General features: G+C 45.8%; 1 protein-coding gene across 1 annotated transcript; it reads left to right on the top strand.

The window, feature by feature from the left end:
- The first annotated feature begins 4,724 nt into the window (after positions 1–4,724).
- On the top strand, positions 4,725–21,195 carry CBX2 (chromobox 2). The gene is made up of 5 exons (XM_083430287.1): positions 4,725–5,034; positions 5,175–5,218; positions 6,495–6,560; positions 12,371–12,440; positions 13,219–21,195. Exons 1-5 carry the CDS (start codon positions 4,963–4,965, stop codon positions 14,596–14,598), a joined length of 1,632 nt encoding a protein of 543 aa, XP_083286413.1. The 5' UTR covers positions 4,725–4,962; the 3' UTR covers positions 14,599–21,195.
- Positions 21,196–23,044: the final 1,849 nt, after the last annotated feature.

The raw sequence follows: 23,044 nt of genomic DNA on the forward strand, positions 1-23,044 counted from the left end.
AAGGACTGGAATTAAACCAACAAGGAAGGACAACTGACAAGAATATGGATCAAACAGAACAGGTTCCGTCTTTACAAGAGGAATCTCTGGTGGAAAATACAGTAATAGAGCCTCAAGTTGATGGACAAAAACTGGACTATGAGAGTAAAGAGTTTAAAGGACAGATCTGGAAAAGGAGTGCCATGTATGGACTAAGAGATACAGGTTTGATAAGATATATTTTGGAAATTGGCACTCTGAGAAAGTTTGAAGAAGTGAATTTTAGCAACCTTAAAGAGAGTGTGGAGCAAACTTTGGACAATTCTTTGGTCTACAAGAGGAACTACAGAGTTCGGGCAAGTTTGTTCACAAAGGTTAAAGGAGATGTTGAGGGGAATGTGGTTTGGGACATAATTTTAAGCTCGAAAAAGACTCTCCAGACAGGCCAGAAAGATGATTTAAAGGCCTCGGACACCAGGCAACCTGGCTGATGGACTGAATTGATGGATTGGAAAGACTCTAAAAATTTGTAAAAAGGATTGGCAGCACCCGATACCGGGGGGATGAGATGGGGGGGAAAATTGGAGATCATTAAGTAAAATTTGACAAAATATGGTTTTAATAAGTATTTTGAGGGGATGACGGAAGGAAGTTAACTGGTTCCAGGAGTAAGATAAGGAAAATGAAAAATTAAGATATAAGGGTATATAATTATAGAATTTAAGATTAGAAGTTTTAAGATAAATTCTCTTTTTCTATTATTATTGTTTTTTTAAAAAAAAGAGGTAAAGGTAACTAAGGGAAAAAGTATCAAAAGTTGGAGGGAATTTGCCGACTAGATTAAAATCAGGAATATAAAGAGGGAGGTGGGAGGAAGCCATGGAAACAAGTTAAAGGAAAAAAGGGAATGTGAGACTTTGTCTTGTGTGGGGTATTTTTGTGTTTTGTTTTTTTGGGATTTTTGTGTTGGGGGATGGGGAAGAGGGTTTTTTGTTTTTCTTTTCTCCTCTTTTTTTTCTTTTTCTGCTCCTTTTTTTTCCTCTGTTTTTTGTGGATATGTTCTGTTTTATGTTGTTGGAAAATCTCAATAAATATTATTTAAAAAAAAAATAGAAGCTCATGTGTTTGAAAGTTTCCCCTTTTCCATTCATCTGAATTGCAAGTCACGAACTTTTATTTTGCAGTCCTTTATTTACATAATCCTTAAGTGTCTGTTCATATGGCCTGATTTTATATACATGGTTTAAGGGCACCATATCCTCTCTTCAAATGGACAAAATTTCATAAAATAGATCAATACTAATGAACCAGGCAGAGGGCCTTCTCGGTAGTGGCACCCGCCCTGTGGAACGCCCTCCCATCAGATGTCAAGGAAATAAACAACTATCTGACTTTTGACATCTGAAAGCAGCCGTGAAAGCAGCCCTGTTTAGGAAAGACATCTGAAAGCAGCCCTGTTTAGGGAAGTTTTTAATGTTTGATCTTTTATCGTGTTTTTAGTGTTCTGTTGGGAGCTGCCTAGAGTGGCTGGGGAAACCCAGCCAGATGGGCGGGGTATAAATAATAAATATTATTATTATTATTATTATTATTATTATTATTATTATTAAGCCAACCTAATAATCATCCACCTAAAACTATGTTACGCCCCTCTTAGAATTTAATGAAAGCAAACAGCAATTACAGTAATTAAAAGCAGGCAGAAATGAAAATACTTTAAAGTTGTTCCTTTAGAATTTTCGAAGATGGAACTACTCATATTTCCCTGAGGAAAAAATTAGGCCAGGTTCATCTAGAATGAGAAAGTTCAGGCAAGGTCCATTTAATCCAGCATCAAGTCTCCAACAGTGGTTAACATCAACTCCTCTGTGGGAAGCTTCCCTTTAGAGAGATGGAGGCAGGCAAGGAAGACCCCGGAGCATGTTGCACCTGGAGTATCCTCTCTGTTCCCACCCTGGGCCATTCTACCACCAGCTGCCCGATGGGAAAGATCCTGATGACATTTTAAAGAGTTATAAGACGGGGGCGGGGTGTGATTTGGATGATACATTTGGGTTCCCTCGAAGTCTGTGGTTTTTATATCTCTTTATGTATTCACATGGTATAAACATGCATGTTGTCCTTTAGATCCAAACACACACACAGAGAGAACACATAAGCAAGCAATACTCCAAAGTGCTTCTGTTTCCAAATAGGGCAGGAGGTAGTGTTCTGATCTCTTTACCACTTTTAATTGATCTCTGAGAGGCTGAGGAAAACAAAGAAGAAAGCAGCAAAACTTCCACTTTTCAACTTTGCTTGGAGAGCAGACTTCTCCGGGACTTCTCTTTTACACACAGTTCCAAAGACAGACAGGGAGAAAGGGGAAGGAGGATTCCCCCCCCCCCGCTTTTTCTACTCTCCCCTCACCGCAAGCTGGGAGCCTCAGTGGCACCCCTCTGGAGTCTTCACCTGGGGCTGACACCTCAGCTAGCACACACACACACCTGCTGCTGCCCTTTAGCTACAGCCCTGGCTTGGGATGCATGTAACAATACGTTGGTGGTGTTAATGCTACTTGCAAGAAGAGAGATAAATAACTGAAATGCACAACTAATTGGGGTGATGTTGCAGAACCACAGCACCACCACAGAGAAGACCCTGCCCTGCCCTTGTGCTCACTTGGCAAATACTCCAAGATGGCAACAAGATGCCTCTATGAAGTTACAAAGCAAGGTACGGGGCAATAGCCTTCTCCTGCTGTTTTGTCCCCAGCATTCAGCTCCAATGTTAAATTGTCTCCGCACATGGGAGTTCCACTTAATCTCACGTCTAATAGTAATAGTCAGATCTGCCTGCCGTGAATTCAGCTCCAGCTAAAACTCACTTAATGAGGGCAACGGGAAGGCAGGACCAGGCCACTGAAGTACTTGCTCATGATTTCCACCCCCACCCCACTTCTCAGGAAGTGGCAGAATATATATTTCCTTTGAAGCTGCTCATTATGCATTGCCCAAAGCAGTTGTCTGCTTAATTCATCCAGAGACATGGCCTCTTCTCTCCCCAACCTTCCTTCCTATTTCTGAGCTTCAGAGGGATGAGGTTCTTTGCCACCTCCAGTTTTCTCTGGGCTGGGATGCTCTCTCCCTGCCCCCCCCCCCAAAAAAGCACAGAGTAAAGATTACGTGAGGTCTCCTCAAGTGCTCAAAAAGGGCACTTGTCAGGAAGAGTATTTTCTTTGCAGTCAGACAGCATATCGTTATTTACAAAAGATCTGGTTACTCCTTCCTGTGGACCTTCCCTTCCATTTCTCCTCTCTCCTGTGGCTGAAATTTTGCCTTTTTCTAGCATTACTTTCCGAGAAATCAACATCTCAAATCAAGGCACTGCAGGGCTATGGTGCCTCACGGAAGGGAAATCTGTTCTGTAGAGTTGTCGTGCTTGTTAATTTTTTTAATTATTATTTTTATTTTATTTATACTCTGCCCATCTGGCTGGGTTTCCCCAGCCACTCTGGGGATAAATTAGGGATAAATCTTACTAAAACTCCTGTTGTGTAAATGTCTATTTGCTTATGAGGCAAACACCATAATGAACTGACTGACAGAATATAGAGGAGGAGGATCCTTCTGTGTTAAAACGAAGGGACTAAATATCACATTGCTTTCAAGAGTCCTCCTGACACAATAGCACCATTCCCATTTGTATAGTGCTGCTTGTTAGGATGTTCCAACAGCTTCACTGACATCACCTTGATAATCTTTGCAACAGTCCTGTAAGGACAGTCTGCATCTTTAGTCCCATACTGCAGAATGGGGATGACATGTCCTAAGAGATTGTTGTAAGATTACCCCCAAAAGCTCACAGGAATGAGGTCTAATTTCTGCCTCGAAGCTCACTTGCTTCAGCTGCAATCCTATGCGCAGTTACCCCGAGGTAACTCTAACTGAACTCAATGGGGCTTACTTCTGAGTATTGCACTGCACCTCACAACGCCATTTATGGGATACGAACGAGCTAAAGTTTGGTCTCCTTTTCCACCTGTTTTTCAAATATTCAATCCAAATACGGAAGGTTTTTTTAAAAAAAATATGGTAGAAGGGGGCTGCATTGTATTTACAAATTTATTAATGCATCAGTTAATAAAACCATTGTAACTCCATTTATGTGACGATTTGTCGGCGGGTGCCAGCTGTCCTTCCAATTCGATACGGCCCGGCTGACTTGTGCAAAGAGGAAGGGGGCTGTCACGATGGGGACCCTTTCCAGGGCTCCCCTACAAACCAATCCATGCGGTGCCCTCGGGATTCACGCGCCGGCCTCCCCACTCCGGCCCCCTTTGGAAGACGACGAGGCGCTGGCAAGGAAAGCTCTGCTCGCAGCAGCGCCGGTCCAAAACGAAGGCCAACAAAGTTCCCTGGAAGTCCTCGCCGCCGGCGCTTATTCGGGACTGACTTGAGCGTGTCCGCCGGGGACGGTGCAGTAAAAGAAAGAAAATCTGCCCGAAGCGTTTGCCTTATTTCCTCCCGAGGATTAAACTCCAGGAACCAGCCACCCGCGCGCTCCGACCCAACTGTCCGATCCCCAGAGGAGGGATAGGAAAACGCCGCGTGAGACAATAGCGCCGGCCGCTTGGCTCCTTCCCTCCGCCAGAAGCAGCTTCGGCCCCGCCTTCCCCGCTCCTCATTGGCTCGCTGGGAATTTGGGGAGCCCCTGAGCTGGGCGTGGGGAGGCGGAGCCCGCTGCGCGCGCGTTGCATTGTGTGCGCCAAGGAGCCAAGGCGAGCGGGCAGTGAGGCGGCGGCGGCGGCGGCGGAGGAGGGAAGCGCGCGCGTGCCCTGCTAGTCGAGGGAGGACGGCGGAGAAGGAGGAGGAGGAGAAGGAGCAGCGCGCGCTCCCGGGGCCCCCCTCGCCTTGTTGTACTCGGCACAACGCTGGCTCCGCTACGAGCAAAGCAGCGGAGGGGGAGAAGCAGGCGGCAGCCCGAGCCGAGCCAGCCGGCGCCATGGAGGAGCTGAGCAGCGTGGGAGAGCAGGTCTTCGCCGCCGAGTGCATCCTCAGCAAGCGGCTCCGCAAGGTGGGCAGGCAGGCGGGCGGGCGGGCGGGCGAGGGAGCGGGCAAGCCGGCGGGGAGCAGCAGCAGCAGCCTCCTCCTCAGCGTCGCCTCTGGCTCTAACCCGCGCCTTCTTTTCTTCCTTTCTCTCTCTCTCCTCCGCAGGGCAAGCTGGAGTATTTGGTGAAGTGGAGAGGCTGGTCTTCCAAGTGAGTCCGGACAATGAACGCAGCAGCTGAGCGCCAGCCAGCCGTTGAGCTGAAGGGGGTCCAGGGGCGGGGCTTGAGCGCGGGGAGATGCTGGGCCCAGGCGACCCCTGAGTTTGGGGCGGGGGGGGGGGAGAAACAAGGCGAGGAGGGGAGGGGGGCGCAGAGAGCGAGAGGGAGAAACGGGGCTCCGAGGTGCTTGCCCCACACCACCCCCGGGTCGGCGCTTCCAGACGCTTGGAAGTTACTTTAGTTTTTTGTTGTTTCCCCGCTGCGAGGCTCCTGCTTTCCTACCCCAGAATCGGGGAGGTGGGTGGGAGGGCATCGTTTCCTCCTGCCGGACTTTCTTTTGTTTACCCATAATTGGTGCCTTAGCTTCTTTCTCTCTCCAGCACCTCCTTGATTTTGTTCACCACTTCTCTCCCTGTGTTATATCTTAACTCTGCCAAATTAAACCACGGCCAGATGCCATGGGTAACCTTCACTACACCCTTTTTGTCGTGGGGGGGTTGGGGTTTGGAGCCAGAGGAGAGGATCTGAGGGAGCTGTTAGGATTCCCCAGGCTCCGGCAGAGAAGCCGCAACTGCTTGCCATGTTGTCTATATGGATTCTCTTCTGAAACCTGAGATATCAACTGATGCATGTGGTGTGTTCTCCCCCCCCCCACCTCATAGACTGGGGAGAGGGGTTGTCAACCTAAGAGGCTACCATCTCTGTTTACTCCTCCTGCCAGCTGCGCCTGCAAACCAGGCTTCCCCCCACCCCACCCCCGTTTGCTTTTATCCTTTTCTTGCTTGACTTCTCATTTTTCTCCCTTAGCACATACATGTGTGTGTGTTCGCAAGTTATTCATAATCCACCTGAGGTTTCCCCTTTGCCAAGCAAATACTCCTTTTTCTTCTCTCTCCTTTCCATTACGGAAATTGAACCTACCCTGTCATGTGCTGCTAAATTCTCACCCCACTTAACGACCCACAGTTAAAAAAAAAAATTCCCACCTTCCCAATCAATTATTTTTTCAATTCACTCTAAGAGCATAGCCGCCGTTCAGTTTTAAATCTGCCAGTGTGGTGGTTGTGTACGGCTAGGGCTGTAGCATTTATGAGGGTTATTGTAATGAAACGGTACTTCTAGACTCTAGGGTGTGGTATCTTTGATAAAATGGGCATTCTTTATCTCTAAAGTTAAAAAATAAAAAACACTAGACATTTGCCTGTTATTAACTACTTGTTGTAGAAAAAGAAGGTTGTGTTTACTGTGACTGGTTACTCTTTTCCAGGCATAACAGCTGGGAACCCGAAGAGAATATTCTTGATCCCAGGCTGCTCCTGGCCTTTCAGAAGAAGTGAGTAAGCCACAAACTGAGAGGGAGGGAGGGAGGGTTCCTCTAGGCTGCCCAGCTGGGATTATGGAAACAGAATACAGAGTAGACCATTGTGTATTCATTGTTCCCCCTAAATTGCAGTACTCAAGACAGCCTTTCCTTGGTACCTAAATATAAAGTGTTTTAATGCCCTGGTGTGTTTAGTGGTCTCAGTAGACTCAAAAAGTCACATCTTGTTGTGGGAGGGATGTTTGCAAACAATGCTTAAATCTGTAGCTTGCTTTTCCTGCTTCTGTGCTGCATGTATTAGGCTACACTGTAGGCTATATTTGAAAGTCTCTCTCCCACTTGCTGTGCTGTGTAAACAACACCCATATGTAAGTAGCATGAGAGGGCAGCGCCATGCAAAAAAAAAGTCCTTAAACTTGATGACTTGTAAAGTATTTGTATGTTTCAGCTCCAGTCTGCTGGTAGTGGGACGCATTGTATGTCCAAACTCATAGAAGAGAAACTTTCAGAAGCAAAATAGGTTAGCTTTTGGCAATAGTAGTGCAGTCTCAAATTGCTGGCACTCTCCTTCCAAATGCCTTATAGTAGCCACTTTTTTCTGTTTGTTTTATAGGATAGCAAATAATAATAATAATAATTAATAATTACAATTAAATTAATCCCAACCTAAAATTAGAAAAGATGTCTGACAAAATACAGGAAACAATTTCTACTTACTGTTAAGAAAATATTGTCACCCCCTTACAGCTACCTTGCTCAAAAGTCTCCAACTTGCAATGTTCTGTGTTGTTCTTGGGTTTTCAGTTTGTAGTTGTAGAATTAAGAAAAACTTACGATAGTCAAATCTGAAGCAGACTGCAAAGAGTTCCTGAAGGAATTCTCCATACATGAGTGATTGGGTAACAGAACAGCAGGCAAACTTTGTTTATTCATTTGGACAGGATTAAGTCCAAGGTCTTTATATTTGGGCAGACTGTCTTAACCATCAGGGCAAATGGTGAGGAAATTCACTAGGTGAAACCACCAATAGCTGCTGCATGGTGATTCCTGCCTTAGTCTTTGGTGGTGGGAGTCTGGGACCTAACATAGTATTTGCCCTCCTTCACTCTGCAGTAACAACAAACAGTTTCGACTAGCCAACCACCTTGCAAACCTCCTCTAGGCACAGAAATATTTGCAGTTCTGTTTGGTAGCTTGAACAGCTTTCAGGGTACATATGCTGAGTCCCAGCAGCTGTAGTGGCTCCATGTGTGGTTTCACATGCATCCTTAAAAATAGATATATCTGTGGCTTGAGGCTAAGCAGCTCTCCTGGTCCCCTGCCCTGTTCCAGCAACACCTGCTGAAATGTCTTTTTTCAGCATAACTGATCAAGGTGCTGGTGCCCATTTCTCTCTTTCACCTGTTCATCCTACCCATGCAAGTAGTATCCATGGAGCCTCTCTGGTTGCATTTAGTAAAAATGAGAGGAGTTCTTGTTTCACCCCCAATGCACAACTGGAGAAAGTAACAGGGGCAGGGTGGGTAATAACTAAAATGATCTGTAGATTTGAGCTATTGATCCCCATCATCTGGATCAATATTACTAAGATAAGGGCATGAAAGAGGTTTGAATGTCATGAGTAGCATGGAAATAATGAATGTCAAAGATGATTCGTTCTTAAAATGAAAATAAAGAAGCTGATAGGCTGCAACTGTGAAAGGGAAGGGCTTTCATAGAATTTGTTGCCTTGTGATGGTCTCTGCTCTGAATAGCTTTTTTTTTAAAAGTAGGTAGGTTCACAGAAGGTGGGTACTAGCAGTAAAATAACTTGAAATTGAATCTTTGTGTTCAAGGACAATGTGCTTTCAACCGTAAGGGTGTTGGTGGTGTGCCTCACTTGTAGCTTCCTTGTGGGTATCTGGTCTCTGTTGAAAGGAATAATCTTGAGCTAAGTACTTTGATTCTCCCCACTTTGGATGATTTTTGTGACCAGAAGATATAATTTGGGGTGGAGAATGTGTGGGTGTGTGCTTGCTGGAAACTGAAATGAAGCAGCTAAAGGAAATAATGGTAGTGCATTGGTCACCGAAGGTGCAATCCTGTGCTAGAGTTAACACTGGTTTAAGGGGCTTTAAGATTTGTCAGAAGCCCTTTCTATACCTCCCAGCACAGCACAGCCGTTCTGTCAGCAAAAGGAACAGATGGAGCAGCCGAAATAGGATGGGGGAGTCATGGGGGACAGATTCTATAACTCTTTCATCCATACTACACCCCCACTTGCAGAATGACATTACACAAGTGTTAAAGCTGGTGCAGATAATTTCTCCTTCTGTTGGCTTAAATGGGGAATAAAATAAAATAAAAATAGCCATAGGGTATGATGTATATGTTAGGGACGCGGGTGGCGCTATGGGTAAAAGCCTCAGCGCCTAGGGCTTGCCGATCGAAAGGTCGGCGGTTCGAATCCCCGTGGCGGGGTGCGCTCCCGTTGTTCGGTCCCAGCGCTTGCCAACCTAGCAGTTCGAAAGCACTCCCGGGTGCAAGTAGATAAATAGGGACCGCTTACTAGCGGGAAGGTAAACGGCGTTTCCGTGTGCGGCTCTGGCTCGCCAGAGCAGCGTTGTCACGCTGGCCACGTGACCCGAAAGTGTCTCCGGACAGCGCTGGCACCCGGCCTCTTGAGTGAGATGGGCACACAACCCTAGAGTCTGTCAAGACTGGCCCGTACGGGCAGGGGTACCTTTACCTTTTATGATGTATATTTTACTGCCCAATCACAGCGCGCCTCCCCCAGATAATAAAAATCCAACACAGGATGAATATAACTTCTCTGGGTCCACGGGCATTGTTCAGAAGAGGCAACTCTGGCAATGGGAAGCTGTGAGGAAAGGGCACTCTGTCCATAAATGGAGCACTTTTCACAGAGCAGCCTGGTCTCAAAACACACACAGGAAGTTGAGCACATTGAGTGTCACAGGCTAGAGCAAGCAAGTACCTGGTCGCAAACACACAACTCCACTCCCATGGCTTGTTGTACCTGCACAGAAAACCCCACACAGGTAAACAAAGGAAGCAGGAGTATGTGCTGTAATGTGTAGTTGCTACAACTGTTTCCCATCTCTGTCCTGCTGCCCCTTTGCTAGAATGAGTGCCGTGCTGTGTCTTGACTGAACTATCTTGTCGTCCCCCCACTCCCAGAATAGGGAGAAGTGTCTCCTACACAAAGGGGAGACACTCACCTTTTAAAATGAAGGCATGCCCTCTGTTGTCAGAGGCCAAGCATCCCACTCCAACCATTGCTACCACAGACCAGGTGCTTGAGTCCTTTTTTGATCTTGAGCAGGGAAGGTCACAGCCTGGTTGCAGGAAGCATGGCAAACAGCCACTGTGTTCTGCTACAACTCCTGGTTTGGGGGAAGGAGGTAGTATACTCCATCAATGCAGTCTCTCACTTCCCTTCCCCACACCTATCACGTTGAGCATGAGCACTGGCAGAGCATGTGGGTGGCACCACTCGCTACTGTGCATCCAGTAATAGGAACTATGTGCTGCAAATGCTACCCATTGCTTGTTTCTCTCAGTCTGCATCTCCCCTTGTTCCCTACAAGCTGTTTTCACACAACCGCAGGGTCTATCCCACACCGTGTTCCGCATAAGCCAGAAGGGAGGCCCAACCCGTGGCCAACAGCGGTGACTAAGCTGCACTCAGCTGTTCCTTCGTAGCAGCCTTCCTCAACCTAGTGCCCTCCACACGTGGCTGGACTTCCACATCCCAGACAGACAGCCCTGCTAGATGAGGCTGATGGGACTTGTAGTCCAGAACATCTGGAGGGCAACTGGTTTAGGAAGGCTGCTCTGTAGGGTTGTTAAAATGACTTGCTCCAGGCAGGTGCATTTTGCATTGCAAGTTCCATGGCAGCTATGCCATGATCCTAGCAAGATCTTGTGCACGTTTTCCTCCCTCTGCTTTGTTTATTGTGCTCCAAAACAATGGTTGTGAGGAGCCTACGGCCATGTGCTACAGACTGAGCCACTGAAGCTGATGGATTTGGGGGCAAAGTTGCCTTGCGTTTTCTTGTGTGTGGTGACTCAGGATGGTAGTGTCCCTGTTGTGAGTCCATTGCCTCTCTGTGTGTGCAGCATGTAGGCATTGGCACAGTCCCTGGTGGGTGGGCTGTGGTGTTTTTTCCAGGGCTACCCTAGGCATACTTGCCATTTTTCTTGCTGCTATTTATTGTTTATTAGGTGTGTGTTTATTCACTCTTGGTCTGGGTACACACACTGTTGACTATTCCATCAGTATAGTAGTGGCTTATCTCTGATCTCGGTTTATTACAACTATTGTGTTGCTCTGTTGGTGGAATAGAACCAAAAATCCAAATGTTTGGGGATATATGAAGACCACATATGTGAAATGAAATAACATACACTTGATGTAGTAGGTAATACATGATGTGAGTTGAATGCAAACAAAGTACTTGCCACGTAAAGTTTCCACTGCATGGTGGTTCAGCTGTATTAATGTAAATATATGCTATATCACCAGGTTCCACCACATTCTCATGTGTTTGCAGGGCAGGAGAGCTTTACAAAATAGCAGGCTTGTCTTGTGTTCTTATAGCAATGCTTTCCCACATTTCCTCTGGTTGGATAGTCATTAGTATTAATAATCAGTTGCTAGTGATTAGTGGGGAAATATTTCTCCAATGACAGAGTTTTGTGTGAGTCATCTCTTTTAAGAACAGCTTATTTTCCCTGCTGCTTTGTCACCTTCAGTTTTCATGTTCAGATTTCCATTTCTAGTGTTGCTTGTGTGCTACAAAAGAAAGAAGGACAGTACATGCAAATTTAATGCATTTTTAAAAAATGCTTATGCTTTGACATTTAAGTATTTCTCTTCAATGAAAAACGAATATCTCTGAGACCATAGTCCTGTTTACATGTGTGGGTTGTGCACAAATGCACAAACTACTAAAAATTCATGTGTACAGAATGCAAATGGATAATATTAAATTGCTTGCACAATAGACCATCTCAAAACTTTAAAAGAATCAGTCTTATTTGTAAAACACCATAATTTTTTCCTAAGAGAGCAACTCCAAAGAGAAGGAAAAAATGTGTTTTTGATCTCTTTGGAACAGTGCCATTAAACTTTTGAGATACAGTGGTGCCCCGCAAGACGAACGCCTCGCAAGACGGAAAACCCGCAAGACGAAAGGGTTTTCCGTTTGCAGAGGCGCTTCGCAAGACGAATTTCCCTATGGGCTTGCTTTGCAAGACGAAAATTGACGAAAAATTTTGAGGGGTTTTTTCGCTCCAAAACCCCTTTTTCTGAAGCGCTAAGCTGCTAAAAGCATTTTAGCAGCAAAATCGCTAATCCCTTAAGCCTTAAAAAGCCGTTTTTAGCCCTTAAACTGTCAATAGCGCTAATAACGCTAATCCGCCAATGGGCTTGCTTCGCAAGACGAAAAGACTCGCGGAACGTATTCTTTTCATCTTGCGAGGCACCACTGTAACAAAAACAGAATATATCATCTACTTCTGCACACATACAACCAGGGAAAAGTAGCAAATAGCAGTAACATACAGAGGGATGGGTAGGGCAAATGTCTTTTACTGCTTAGTAACGAAGCAGGTCAGTAAGCTAGGGATGGCAGAGCACCAGCCATGGAGTACTACAGAACCAGGCAGGGTCATCGGCATTGTCAAATGCTGGCATTTATTTGAAAAACGGACGTACATTTCTCAGAATGGTAAACCCGTGGTTTTTATTCACCCATGGAATCTTCTGCGAGAAGAGACACTTTGAGAACTGCACTGTCATTTTGTTGTCTTTTCAGGGAGCATGAGAAGGAGGTGCAAAATCGGAAGAGGGGCAAACGACCTAGAGGCAGACCCAGGAAGAACGTTGTAAGTAATGGTGATTTCTGAGAGGCAGCTAGAAATGGATATTTAGTACAGCAGATTGTGGGGGGACACATGCTTGCTTGCATAAAGACATACTTCATGTGCCTCTGTTAAGAAGTGTGTCTTGTGTAGTCTGTGGCTTTATCCCACAGCTGGTTATGTGTGCCCAGTCACCTGGAGTCGGTTTTTATTCTCCAGGGGCAATCAGGAAACATTTCCTTTTTGAAGCCAGTGAAAGTGGAAATAGTTTTCTGAGTTCTGAAAATTAAATAGTTGTCCAGGTAGCATATTGTTATTGTTATTAGAATCTTACTTAAAAGTTTTATGTAAGGTTGCATGATCTTAAGTATCGGCATGCCACAAGAGAGAACCAGATGCCTTTTTGTAATAACAGGAAGTTACTAGTGTTTTTAAAATGTTTTGTAGTAGCGTAGATCTCTCTGCTTTGATGGACTTTCCATGCAGCGACCCTTCAAAAGCCTTCACTGACAGTATTACAATGGTACCTCGGGTTACATACGCTTCAGGTTACAGACTCTGCTAACCCAGAAATAGTACCTCGGGTTAAGAACTTTGCTTCAGGATGAGAACAGAAATTGCATGGCGGCAGTGGGAGGCCCCATTAGCTAAAGTGGTGCTTCAGGTTAAGAACAGTTTCAGGTTAAGAACGGACCTCCGGAACGAATTAAGTACTTAACCCGAGGTACCACTATACTGAAGAAGCAGAGCATATTAATGTCGCTCCTACTCTTTGCATGTGTGTGTTACTTTGTTTTTAAAGGAACCGGAGGTGCCTGCAAAAAGCAAATCCAGCAGCTCTTCTTCCTCAAGCTCCTCCTCATCTTCCTCCTCCGATGAAGAGGATGAAAGTGACCTTGAGACGAAAAGAGGTCAGCGGAGCAGAGAGAGCCACCCAGTGCCTCAAAAGAAAGCTCAGATCCTGGTTGCCAAACCTGAGAACAAGGACCCTGTTAGGAAGAAACGTGGGCGGAAGCCTCTGCCTCCGGAGCAGAAGGCAGCGAAGAGGACTGTCAACCTGACAAAGGTGCTGAAAACAAACCAAAAGGAGATGGGAGGTGGGGGCGGAGCTCCCAAACTAATGAGCAAGATGCAGCCGCAACACAACGCTCAGAGTTCTGGCATTGCCATGCTTAAATCCCACATGAAGGAAGCCCAAGGTGCATTTGGTGGGTTTTGCTCTGGGGCTTCCTCCACCGACAACCTCTCCAGTATTGTGAAAAGCACCGCGTCTGGGAGCCCAAACTGCGGCATCAGCTGGCAGAGCTCCATCGTACATTATATGAGCAGGATGTCGCAGAACCAGAACTCCGCAGATGCCTCTGCTGTGGGGAGGCTGACGCTCAAGTCAGCCATGTCCTGCAAGAGTGGCCTGGGGCTCGACTTAAAACTGAAAAACCAGAAAGCCGGCGGGGATCTGGAGCTGACCGTGCAAGGCTCCAAGGTGACAAAGAGGCCTGGCGGCAGCAGCAGCACATTGGGGGAGCAGAAAACAGGGTACGGTGCTGGCGCCCAGAACTTGCACAATGGCAACAAGCCCCCCGCTGGCGCTGGCAACAACCACCCAGCTTCCAACCAAGAGCTCAACCTCCAAGCTTTAAATCTGCAGAGTGTGAAAAATGGGATGAATTCCACAGGCGGCGGCAGCGTTTCCCGCCATGCTTGTGGGACTGTGGCCAAGGGCACCGGCGGCAGCCTAGCTGGGAGCACAGGTGTGGGCAAGGGCAGTCCTGGGCCTGGCAGCGGCACAAACGCAGGGGCAGCGTTGGCAGGCACAGACCCTCGCAAAAGCGAGAAGCCGGCACAACGAGCAGCTGTGGGCGAGAGGGATGCGGCAGCGAAAAGCGGCAAGCCTCCGTGTGTCCAGGAGGGGTGCCCCGCAGCAGAGAACCACAAGGCTTCGGCCCTTTCTGAGATGAGCACCGGAGAAGAGGAGACGAGCTCGGATTCAGACAGAGATTCTTCTTCTTTCCCCGGAGCAGGCCAGAACATGTCTGTCTCCGTCCAGACTAGCCAGGACTGGAAGCCCACTCGCAGCCTCATCGAGCACGTCTTTGTCACAGACGTGACAGCTAACCTGATCACAGTGACTGTCAAGGAATCACCAACCAGTGTTGGCTTTTTTAATCTTAGACATTACTGAGCTCGGAGGCATGCAGGGGGAAGATAGGTTTCCCTCCCGCTCATCCTGTCTCATTGACTCTACCTGACTGTTGCCTTGGATGCCAGAAGGGGAAACAAAACCCAGCTGCTCCCACCCTTTATAAGCTATATGCTATGACACAGTCACTCTGCATTGGGAGGCTCTGCGGTGGTTGACCATGGTAGCTTCCAGCCTGTAGTTTTATCTATGGAAACTCCCTGAAGCATGCAGTGGGTTCTTCTCGGGAGCCAAGTTGTTAATGCAGCTGCCCAAATATATGTGATGCGGTGGGGGACTCTCTTTCTCCAGAGGAATGGCTTTACTTGTTGAAACCAGCCATTATAGAGGAGGGCAAAGGCTGGTAGCCCAGGTTTTGCTGTGCTTGGGGGCTTCTTAGCTTTATGAGTTAGAAATGGCAGAGAGAAATGGAGATCTAGCCGCCTGGTAAGTTGGGAGAGCAAGCCTCCAGTACAATAACATTTGTGTTCTCCAAGGAAAACAAATTCCTCATTCCTTCCACCAAACTACCCACATTCAAACCTTGTCATTTCCTAGGACAGTGAAACCCAATCTAAACCCGAATGCGAATTTAGGAGGCTGCAAGAGAGCATATGAAACGAGAATGATGTTTACATTTCCTTAAGTCGATGCCTTGGATTTGGAAGCAAAAGGGGATGGTCTAGAAGTGGGCATTGCCCTCGGAGCTTTTGGGGCTGGGCCTGAGGGTGCTGCTTGTTGCGAGTCCAAACTGGCAGTGGGCTGCTTCAAAAGGCTCAGGTTGAACACTGGCCCCTGGAAGCACCAGATCTATCTAGGAACCCTTGTGCTGCAGTGTACAGGAAATCATTCCAATAAAACAGTCTCTGAGGTCTGCTCACGACACCCTTTTTCACTTGCATGAAGCTGCTCAGAGTGGGGAATCCAGCCTCCTTTTCCTTATTAGCACCAGGGGTGTGTTTGAGGGATACTTTGCCCATCGCAAAAAAATTACATGGGAAACACATGCGAATCATTGTTAAGAGTTTAGCTGTGCATTCATGTTTGATGAAGCCGTGGCCAGTTGTGGCTTCCAAACATGCTTATATGCAGAAAAAATCCATATGTGCACTGGTGATAAATGGTTATACAGGGGGAGTCTTTTAAAAGAGGCCCCGTGGAACATGTGTACTCTGTATCCATGGGGCCTCTCTTAAAGGACTCACCCTGTATATATGTGGGTGTGTGCATATTTATATATTTTCCTCACAGAGTAAAAAATAGAAGCAGAGTTCATTCAGCAGTACTCCATGTAGACATTTTGTAGTCCTGAGGTTTTGATGAGCGAGAATGTTGCTGATATCTGCCAATCAAATTTAACTGAGGGCATTTGGGCAACAGATCCTTAGGGTTTCTATTGGACCAATCTCTTCCTCCGCATTCTTGCTCACAAGCTTGATACATCCCATGCATATAACATTTGGATGGGGAGCTCAGCTTTCTTCTCCCTTACTGATGTTTTGGGCTGCATGCAGATCCGGCATCCCCGCATCATATATTACTAGCCTTCACACACATGATGCAGAGTCAAAGTTCTCCTTGTGGTTTGTAGTTACAGGAAGGGTTCGTTGTGACATCACCCTTTCCTGCTTACCAGTGACTGAACCAGAGAGGTCAACATTTGTGTTGAGCCTGAACTTGCCTGAAGTCAAGATGTGACTCAGTTTGAGTCTGTTTTGCTTCTCCCAAAATAGATGTTTCCTATGGGTCAAACCTGTAATCCAGGTTTGCACTAGCACCAAGCAGCATGTTTATTTCTGTCAGAATTTGACTTGTGTCCCTCCTAGCTTGTCAGGACTTCAGCATGCCCCAAAACCATAGCACGCTCAGAGGGGGAAATGGGTAGGAGCAGAGGATGTCTAGATCAATGGTGGCTAGCCAGTGAGTTTTCTGTACCAAAGGTTTTCTGTACGCCCCCCCCAAAAAATCTAACTATTTGGCATTATTAATTTTTGTTAAGCAAATTAAAAGCTGTTTTACTGGGGTGATCCCCACTGTGGTGCTGTGATGTTCCCACTGACATGCTACGGAAAGTCAGCCAGTCCTCCAAAAACTACCGTATTTTTCGCTCTATAAAATGCACCTTTTCCTTCCTAAAAAGTAAGGGGAAATGTGTGTTCGTCTTAAGGAGCGAATGCAGGCTGCGCAGCTATCGCTGAAGCCAGAACAGCAAGAGGGATTGCTGCGCAGTGATCCCTCTTGCTTTTCTGGCTTCTGGGATTGCCGTGTGAAGCCTCTTCAGGGCAGCAGGAGCGTTCCTCCCAATGCGCTGAAGAGGCTTTGCGTTGCTTTCGCGGAAGCCAGAACAGCAAGAGGGATTGCTGCGCAGCAATCCCTCTTGCTGTTCTGCCTTCTGGGATTCAGAAAATTTTCTTTCTTGTTTTCCTCCTCCAAAAACTAGGTGTGTCTTATGGTCAGGTGCGCCTTATAGAGCGAAAAATACTGTATGTGCCTTTGGCTTGCAAAGGCACCATTTCATTCTCTGCTGTTGCACCATTCCAAGAAGGTCTTTGGGCTCAGAAACTGAGCCCACCTACTTGTTTCCTCAGCCCTAAGACCTTGGAATGGTGCTGTGCTGCAATAAGAAGAGGCACTTTTGCAAGGCAAGTGGGAGGCTCGGCTGCCTATCCCTGCACTGAGCTGATTGGGAGAATGAGGCAGGGAGGAGCTGTTTACTTTCATCTGCCTGTGCATGCAAGTGAAGGGAGCATTGGCCACACTGCAGCCAATGATAAGGGTTAGCCTCTCCAGGTCTCCATTATTTATAACAAAATGCTTTCAAACCTTGGCTACAAGAACATGCAGCTGTGTAGCTTTCATAATCCTAGGGTGTATGAACATTAAAATACTTGTTTATAGGAGCTGCTCAAGGACAAATGGGTGTGTCCCAGGCTTAATTGTTCTGAAAGTTGAACAGGTTGTGTTTGCATCTTAGTTGGTAGTATGACTGTCATAATATCACCCAGGCCCTAGTTTGCAACCTTTGGACCTTTAAAAAAAAGAAGTGGTTTGGCCTTCCAGTTTTCCTGTTTACTCACTACTGCCACATGAGTTTCCAAACAAGGATATTTATATGCCTTAAAATAAAATAAGGATGAGAAAGGAAGGTGCAAACCTTTTGGGGGTATTGTGCCGATTACACTTGGGTTCACTGCAGCTGTGTATGGAATTGGATATTAAAGCAGGTTGGTTCATTCAACCTTGCTTATGCAGAAGTAAATCCCATGGAAATCAATGGGTTTTGTTTCCAAGCAACTGCAATTATAAACCCAGGTGCAGGTTGATAATGAAGCAGTGATTGTTTAAGTTTTGGTTAGAAACACTAGCCTGGATTCAGCTAACCCACTACATTAGTGGAAGCCAGCAAATAGGCTCTCGCTAACTCACTGGGACTTTTCCCCTCTCCTTCCTGCCAAATCCACTCTCGAGAATTGGGAGAACCCCCAGAATAGTGCTTGGGAGGAGGAGAGGGGAGACCGTTCCCTCTGGTAAGGAGGAATCCTTGCACCGGCAGAACGCTTGTATTAGCCAGTTGACGCATTGGACCTTCTCTTCAGAAGGAAGCTAAATAGGTGGCTTGTACATTGTTCAGAGAGCTTTCTATGTTTTGGTGAGATTGAAGTACTAATTGCTAGAGTGCGCACAATAGTGGTTCTAAAAACATACTTTATAGTAACAGTATAATTCCATTAAGGAACTTTGCCCAGAGTAAAGAGTCCCTTTGGCTGATACGTACAATGATGTCACTGATTCTAATGTAGTGTGTGAATGTGACCGTAAAGTCAACTTCTAAATGAAAAGCATCCTTGTATATAGCCTCAGAAATGGAAGGAAGCATTTATTCTGAATATGCAGGTGCACTTCACAAGGGTCTGCCCATTTATTGTTCTCCATTCAGCTGTCCTTGTTTTTTGCTGGCCTTGCAGAATAGGGACTCGTGTCTTAAAGCAGAGGCTCTAAACCATTGGGCAAGGCGTTATGGTCATATTACTGCCCTATAGCTTTAGAATACAGTGGTACCTCGGGTTACATACGCTTCAGGTTACAGACTCCACTAACCCAGAAATAGTGCTTCAGGTTAAGAACTTTGCTTCAGGGTGAGAACAGAAATCGTGCTCCGGCGGCGCGGCAGCAGCAGGAGGCCCCATTAACTAAAGTGGTGCTTCAGGTTAAGAACGGACCTCCAGAACGAATTAAGTACTTAACCCGAGGTACCACTGTATCTGCTTCAAGACACTTGGAGCCCTGTTTTATAATGGCCACTTCTGTTCATTTGTTGTGTTGCGCTTTTGTTTTGCCCCAGGGTCTACATGGCCTTAATCCTCAGGGTCTACATGGCCTTAGCACACAGGGGTCTTGTTTTTCTTCTCAGCAAAGCATGAATGTCTCACTTTCTGGGTGCCAAAATGCAACAGTATGTTCTGTTGGTCTCTCTTAGTATAAGCTCAGCCAATGAATTCTCCATTTGGAAGGCTGAAGGCCCTCCACTAGCCAATAATTTGAAAGCTCTTGCCAATGCCTGGCCCAGACTTAGAGTCCTAAATGTCGTCGTGTTCTTTGTCATGCAGTTGGCAGGTCTTGTTTTTGCAGTCACAGAGAGGGATTTCATAAACTTCAGTTGCCTGCTATCTCATTGACTTTGCTGTGCATCAAGTGTTTATCACATACTTGGTTTCCGTGAATCTTGATTGCTTTTGATTTCGGCAGTGTGCCTTCTGGAGAAGTGTGCTTGCTGGCAGCAGTCTGATGCTGCTGCCACAATGAGGTGGCTATTAAAGCCTTAGAGGGCCAAGGTTCTGTAGGAGAGAGACTTCATACTCTCCTAGTGTGTATGCTGTTTTGTCCCTTTCAGCTAATCGAAATGGCAGCTGTCTGCTAGAAAGACATGGCAGCCTCCTGTTTTGCCGAGGCCATCGTCTTTCCACAAGGGGGGAAAGCATCCATGCTGTATTGGTTAATTGATGGCATCCATTGATACAGCTGAGAATTCGGTAGCAGAAACAAGCTTTTCCTCCATCCAGAAATCCTACTGGCTCAAATATAATCTCTTAAGCCCTCTCTATGTTATGTGTGTATACCTGTGTTACACAGAGCTTGCAGTGTTGTAACTTACATCAGTATATTTTCCATTTTGCCTCTGTGCATCCTGTTTTCTTCTAACTTGTGCCATCGGTTGGTTTTCTAGATAAGCTTCTTCTGTCAACACAACCTGAAATATACAACCATTTCCTCTTACTGAGGGGCATCCCTGCCTGTTTCAAACTTTTGTACAATTTTCTTGGGATTCTTGACTTTTGCTCTTTAGACACTGCCATTGTAGACAAGCTTATATTCCACAGCTTGCCTGGAATATTGAAGAGTCTGTTGCTCTCTTTACCTTAGAAGTTCTAATGCTGTGCCTTTCTATTAACCAGCTATTTCAATTCCAAAGTCTGTAATCTTGAAAACGCCTTACTAACCAGCAAGGTGATCCACTCTTCTGACAACTTGAGTTGACTCCATTCAGTTGCTTAATGTGGAAGTAAGTGAAACATTTAAGGAGGGGAGGGGGGAATCTAGTTGACAAGTTGTGAATTCATATACAGTTTAATCTGTTGTGGCAAATTGGTGCTGACCATGTTTACCAGTTGATAAAGTTAGTATTCAAAGCCTATCTTTATATATTTTTCTTAGGTTTGCTGCTATGTGTCTTGAGTATATTAGTTGTGTGGCAAACTGCTGTTTAAAGTCTTGTCACTACTTTCTCAATTTTTGAAGAGTTTTTGTTAAAAAAAAAAAACATGAATAATGCTACAGTATTTGTATATCAAATGGATATTTTTCATCTGGAATAATTAAGTTGCTCTTTTGCATTGGCTGGAAGAAGTTATCCGTTGTAAGTCACTTGGTTAAAGGTGTAGTATGCACAGTACCAAAACTATTTAAAAAAAAATCACAAAACCGATTTAGTTTTATATTTTGCTGTTCACGTTCCTATAATATTCTGTGTACCAGTTCTGCATTCAAGAAGAATTGCTTTTACAAGAAGGAAACTTGTGAGAATTGGTTCTGTGCTTTTTGTAATGTGTGTCAATCACTGTGTGTTTAATTTTTTTTTAAAGCCAAATAGTTCTTGTATGACATTTTCTAATTGCTTTAACTAGAGCTGTTCCTTTGCTTTTATGCTAAGAGAACAAAAGTTGGAGATGTTATTACCCTGGGAAAGCTTAGGTTCTTTGTTAGAGTGGGACAGACTTTCCAGCCAGAATATTAAATAAGGCTGAAAGCAATGTCTGCCCATTGATCTCACTGTGGGTTCATTGCTGCATTTGGGGTTTGTTTGCTTGACCCTGGCTGGCTGGCTTTGCTTGCTTCTCTTGTGTGATGTCTTATCTTCCAGTTTCCTTTGGCCATTAACTTTAGTTTAGGCTTGAGATTTCTAGGCTGTTTTGTGTGTTTGTTTTTTTTAATTTATTTTACAGGTTAAAAGGGCTCCTAGAAGATGCTATGCTGGACAATTTTTGTATAACTTTCAATTCATTGTTTTAGTATCAATAAATATTTTTTTAACTTTCCAGCTCACTGTGGCCTATGCATAGTTCAGTTCCTGTACTTGAATTGATTGGTTGTATTTCTATGTGCATTCAGATGGATCCCAAATACTTCCTTCTCCACTGTACTCTTTCCCCCACCGAAAGAGAGAGAGAGAAATTATAAGGTACTAGTGTATTTAAATACTGGGCAAAAGAACTATCTAATGTATCAGTAGATGTACACAAGAAAAGAAAAACAGTCAGGTCCTTCTGCTCATCTGACGACTTGTGGAACATTCTTTATAACATCTTGTATAACACCCTGGCACTATCAACTGACAGTTAACAGGTCCAGAGCCAGTTCTGCCATTAGGTGGCTGCCTCAGGTTGCAGAAGCCCCCAAGGTAGCAGCCCCACAGGCTCCCTGCCACTGCTGTCAGCTGAATTTGTATCTGAAATCATGTGAGATCTCGTCCAAATTTTGCACTTACACCAGCACTGCTTCTCTGCTGATGGCAAAAGGTATGGAGGCGGCAGGGCAGGGAAAGGTGTTTTGCCTCAAGCCCTGAACAGGTGTGTCCACAAATTACCGTAATCTAATGTTTATTTTCATCTCGTCCACGTGACTTGCTAGAAGAAATTTCTACAGATAATTGGAGTGTTTTCTAACACAACCTGCCTAATTGTGTGTGTGTGTGTGTGTGTGTGTGTGTGTGTGTGTTTGTAAGAGAGAGAGAGAGAAAATATCTCAGCTGAATCATGCCATGATCAAATCCCTAGACTCTTAACATCCAAACACTACAGTACAAGTCTTTGACTTAACAACTACTGCAGCTGCCCCGGCCCAGAGCAACTCCCATACAAAGCTGCTGGCTATTTTCTCTCTAAATGCGGCATTGTGGGAATCTGTTCAGGCAGTCAGTGCTCTACTGCCAAAGGGCCTCTTGTGGCCAGAGCCGGTTCTGCTGCCGAATGTGGCAGCGAAGCTCTCCGGGAAGGGAATCGAAAGCGTCTAACGCCTGCGTGAGCCCAGAAAACAAGTTACAACTCCGTTTCTTCAATGGCCCATTCTTTGAGCCCGCGATGGCTCCTGTGGTGCTATGTTGACCCGGTTAAAAGGAGCAACGGTAGTTTATTAGCCGCTTGGCTCGTGGGAGTTGGTGGAAAGGGGTGGATCCCTACATTTTCCACCTCCACCGTCTTCCAAAAGTCAACAGTGTAGGAAGTGGGGTGATAAATAGCAGCTGAAGCGCAGCATGTGCAGAACTACTAGTATGGGAGAGAAGACGAGAAAGGGCCACACCTCTCTCATAGGCAATCAGTCCCCATCCAGCACGGGGATTGTGGGAGTTGTAGTCCAAGGGCGTTTGGGAGGCCACAGGTTGCCTGCCCACCCCTGTTTGTGTCTCCCGGGGGCCGATTAACTTGGCAGACATTTGCCTCCTGGCCAGCTCATTCCCAGGCTGATCCCGCACGGATGATCTAGCCATTTCCATCGGCTGTTCCTCAAGCCCAAGAGGCCGCAGTCGACTCCTCGAAGACCAGCAGGTCTTCTCTAGAGGAAAATGGATTTCGCCTCGCAACTTAAATTTCCTACTGCTTAGGCATACCGCTGAATGAAGTTCGCTGCTCAGCCAAGAGAACTTTCTTACGGGTATCCGCCCCTATATAAATTGCTGTGGGTGGAATGAAAGACTTTCCCTGCAGGACTCGAGGCCGAATCGGGAGTTTCCCAAGTCCATACGCGTCCCTTATGAAGAAAAATTACGGTTCCTTTGATGTTCCAACGACTTGCTCTTGAGTAATCGGCTGAAGCGAAAAACCTGTACTGGAACATTTGCTCCATAATTAAACGTGGTAAAAATCCTCTCCTCCCACCTCCTTTTCTTGCAACATTG

This window comes from Podarcis tiliguerta, assembly GCF_965153285.1.
Source record: "Podarcis tiliguerta genome assembly, chromosome: 2".
Classification (NCBI taxonomy): Eukaryota; Metazoa; Chordata; class Lepidosauria; order Squamata; family Lacertidae; genus Podarcis; species Podarcis tiliguerta.

Coding starts and splice junctions, on each gene's coding strand:
- CBX2 (XM_083430287.1), top strand. CDS start 4,963: ATGGAGGAGCTGAGCAGCGTGGGAGAGCAGGTCTTCGCCGCCGAGTGC. Junction 5,219..6,494: donor TGGAGAGGCTGGTCTTCCAA/GTGAGTCCGGAC, acceptor ACTCTTTTCCAG/GCATAACAGCTGGGAACCCG. Junction 12,441..13,218: donor GCAGACCCAGGAAGAACGTT/GTAAGTAATGGT, acceptor TTGTTTTTAAAG/GAACCGGAGGTGCCTGCAAA.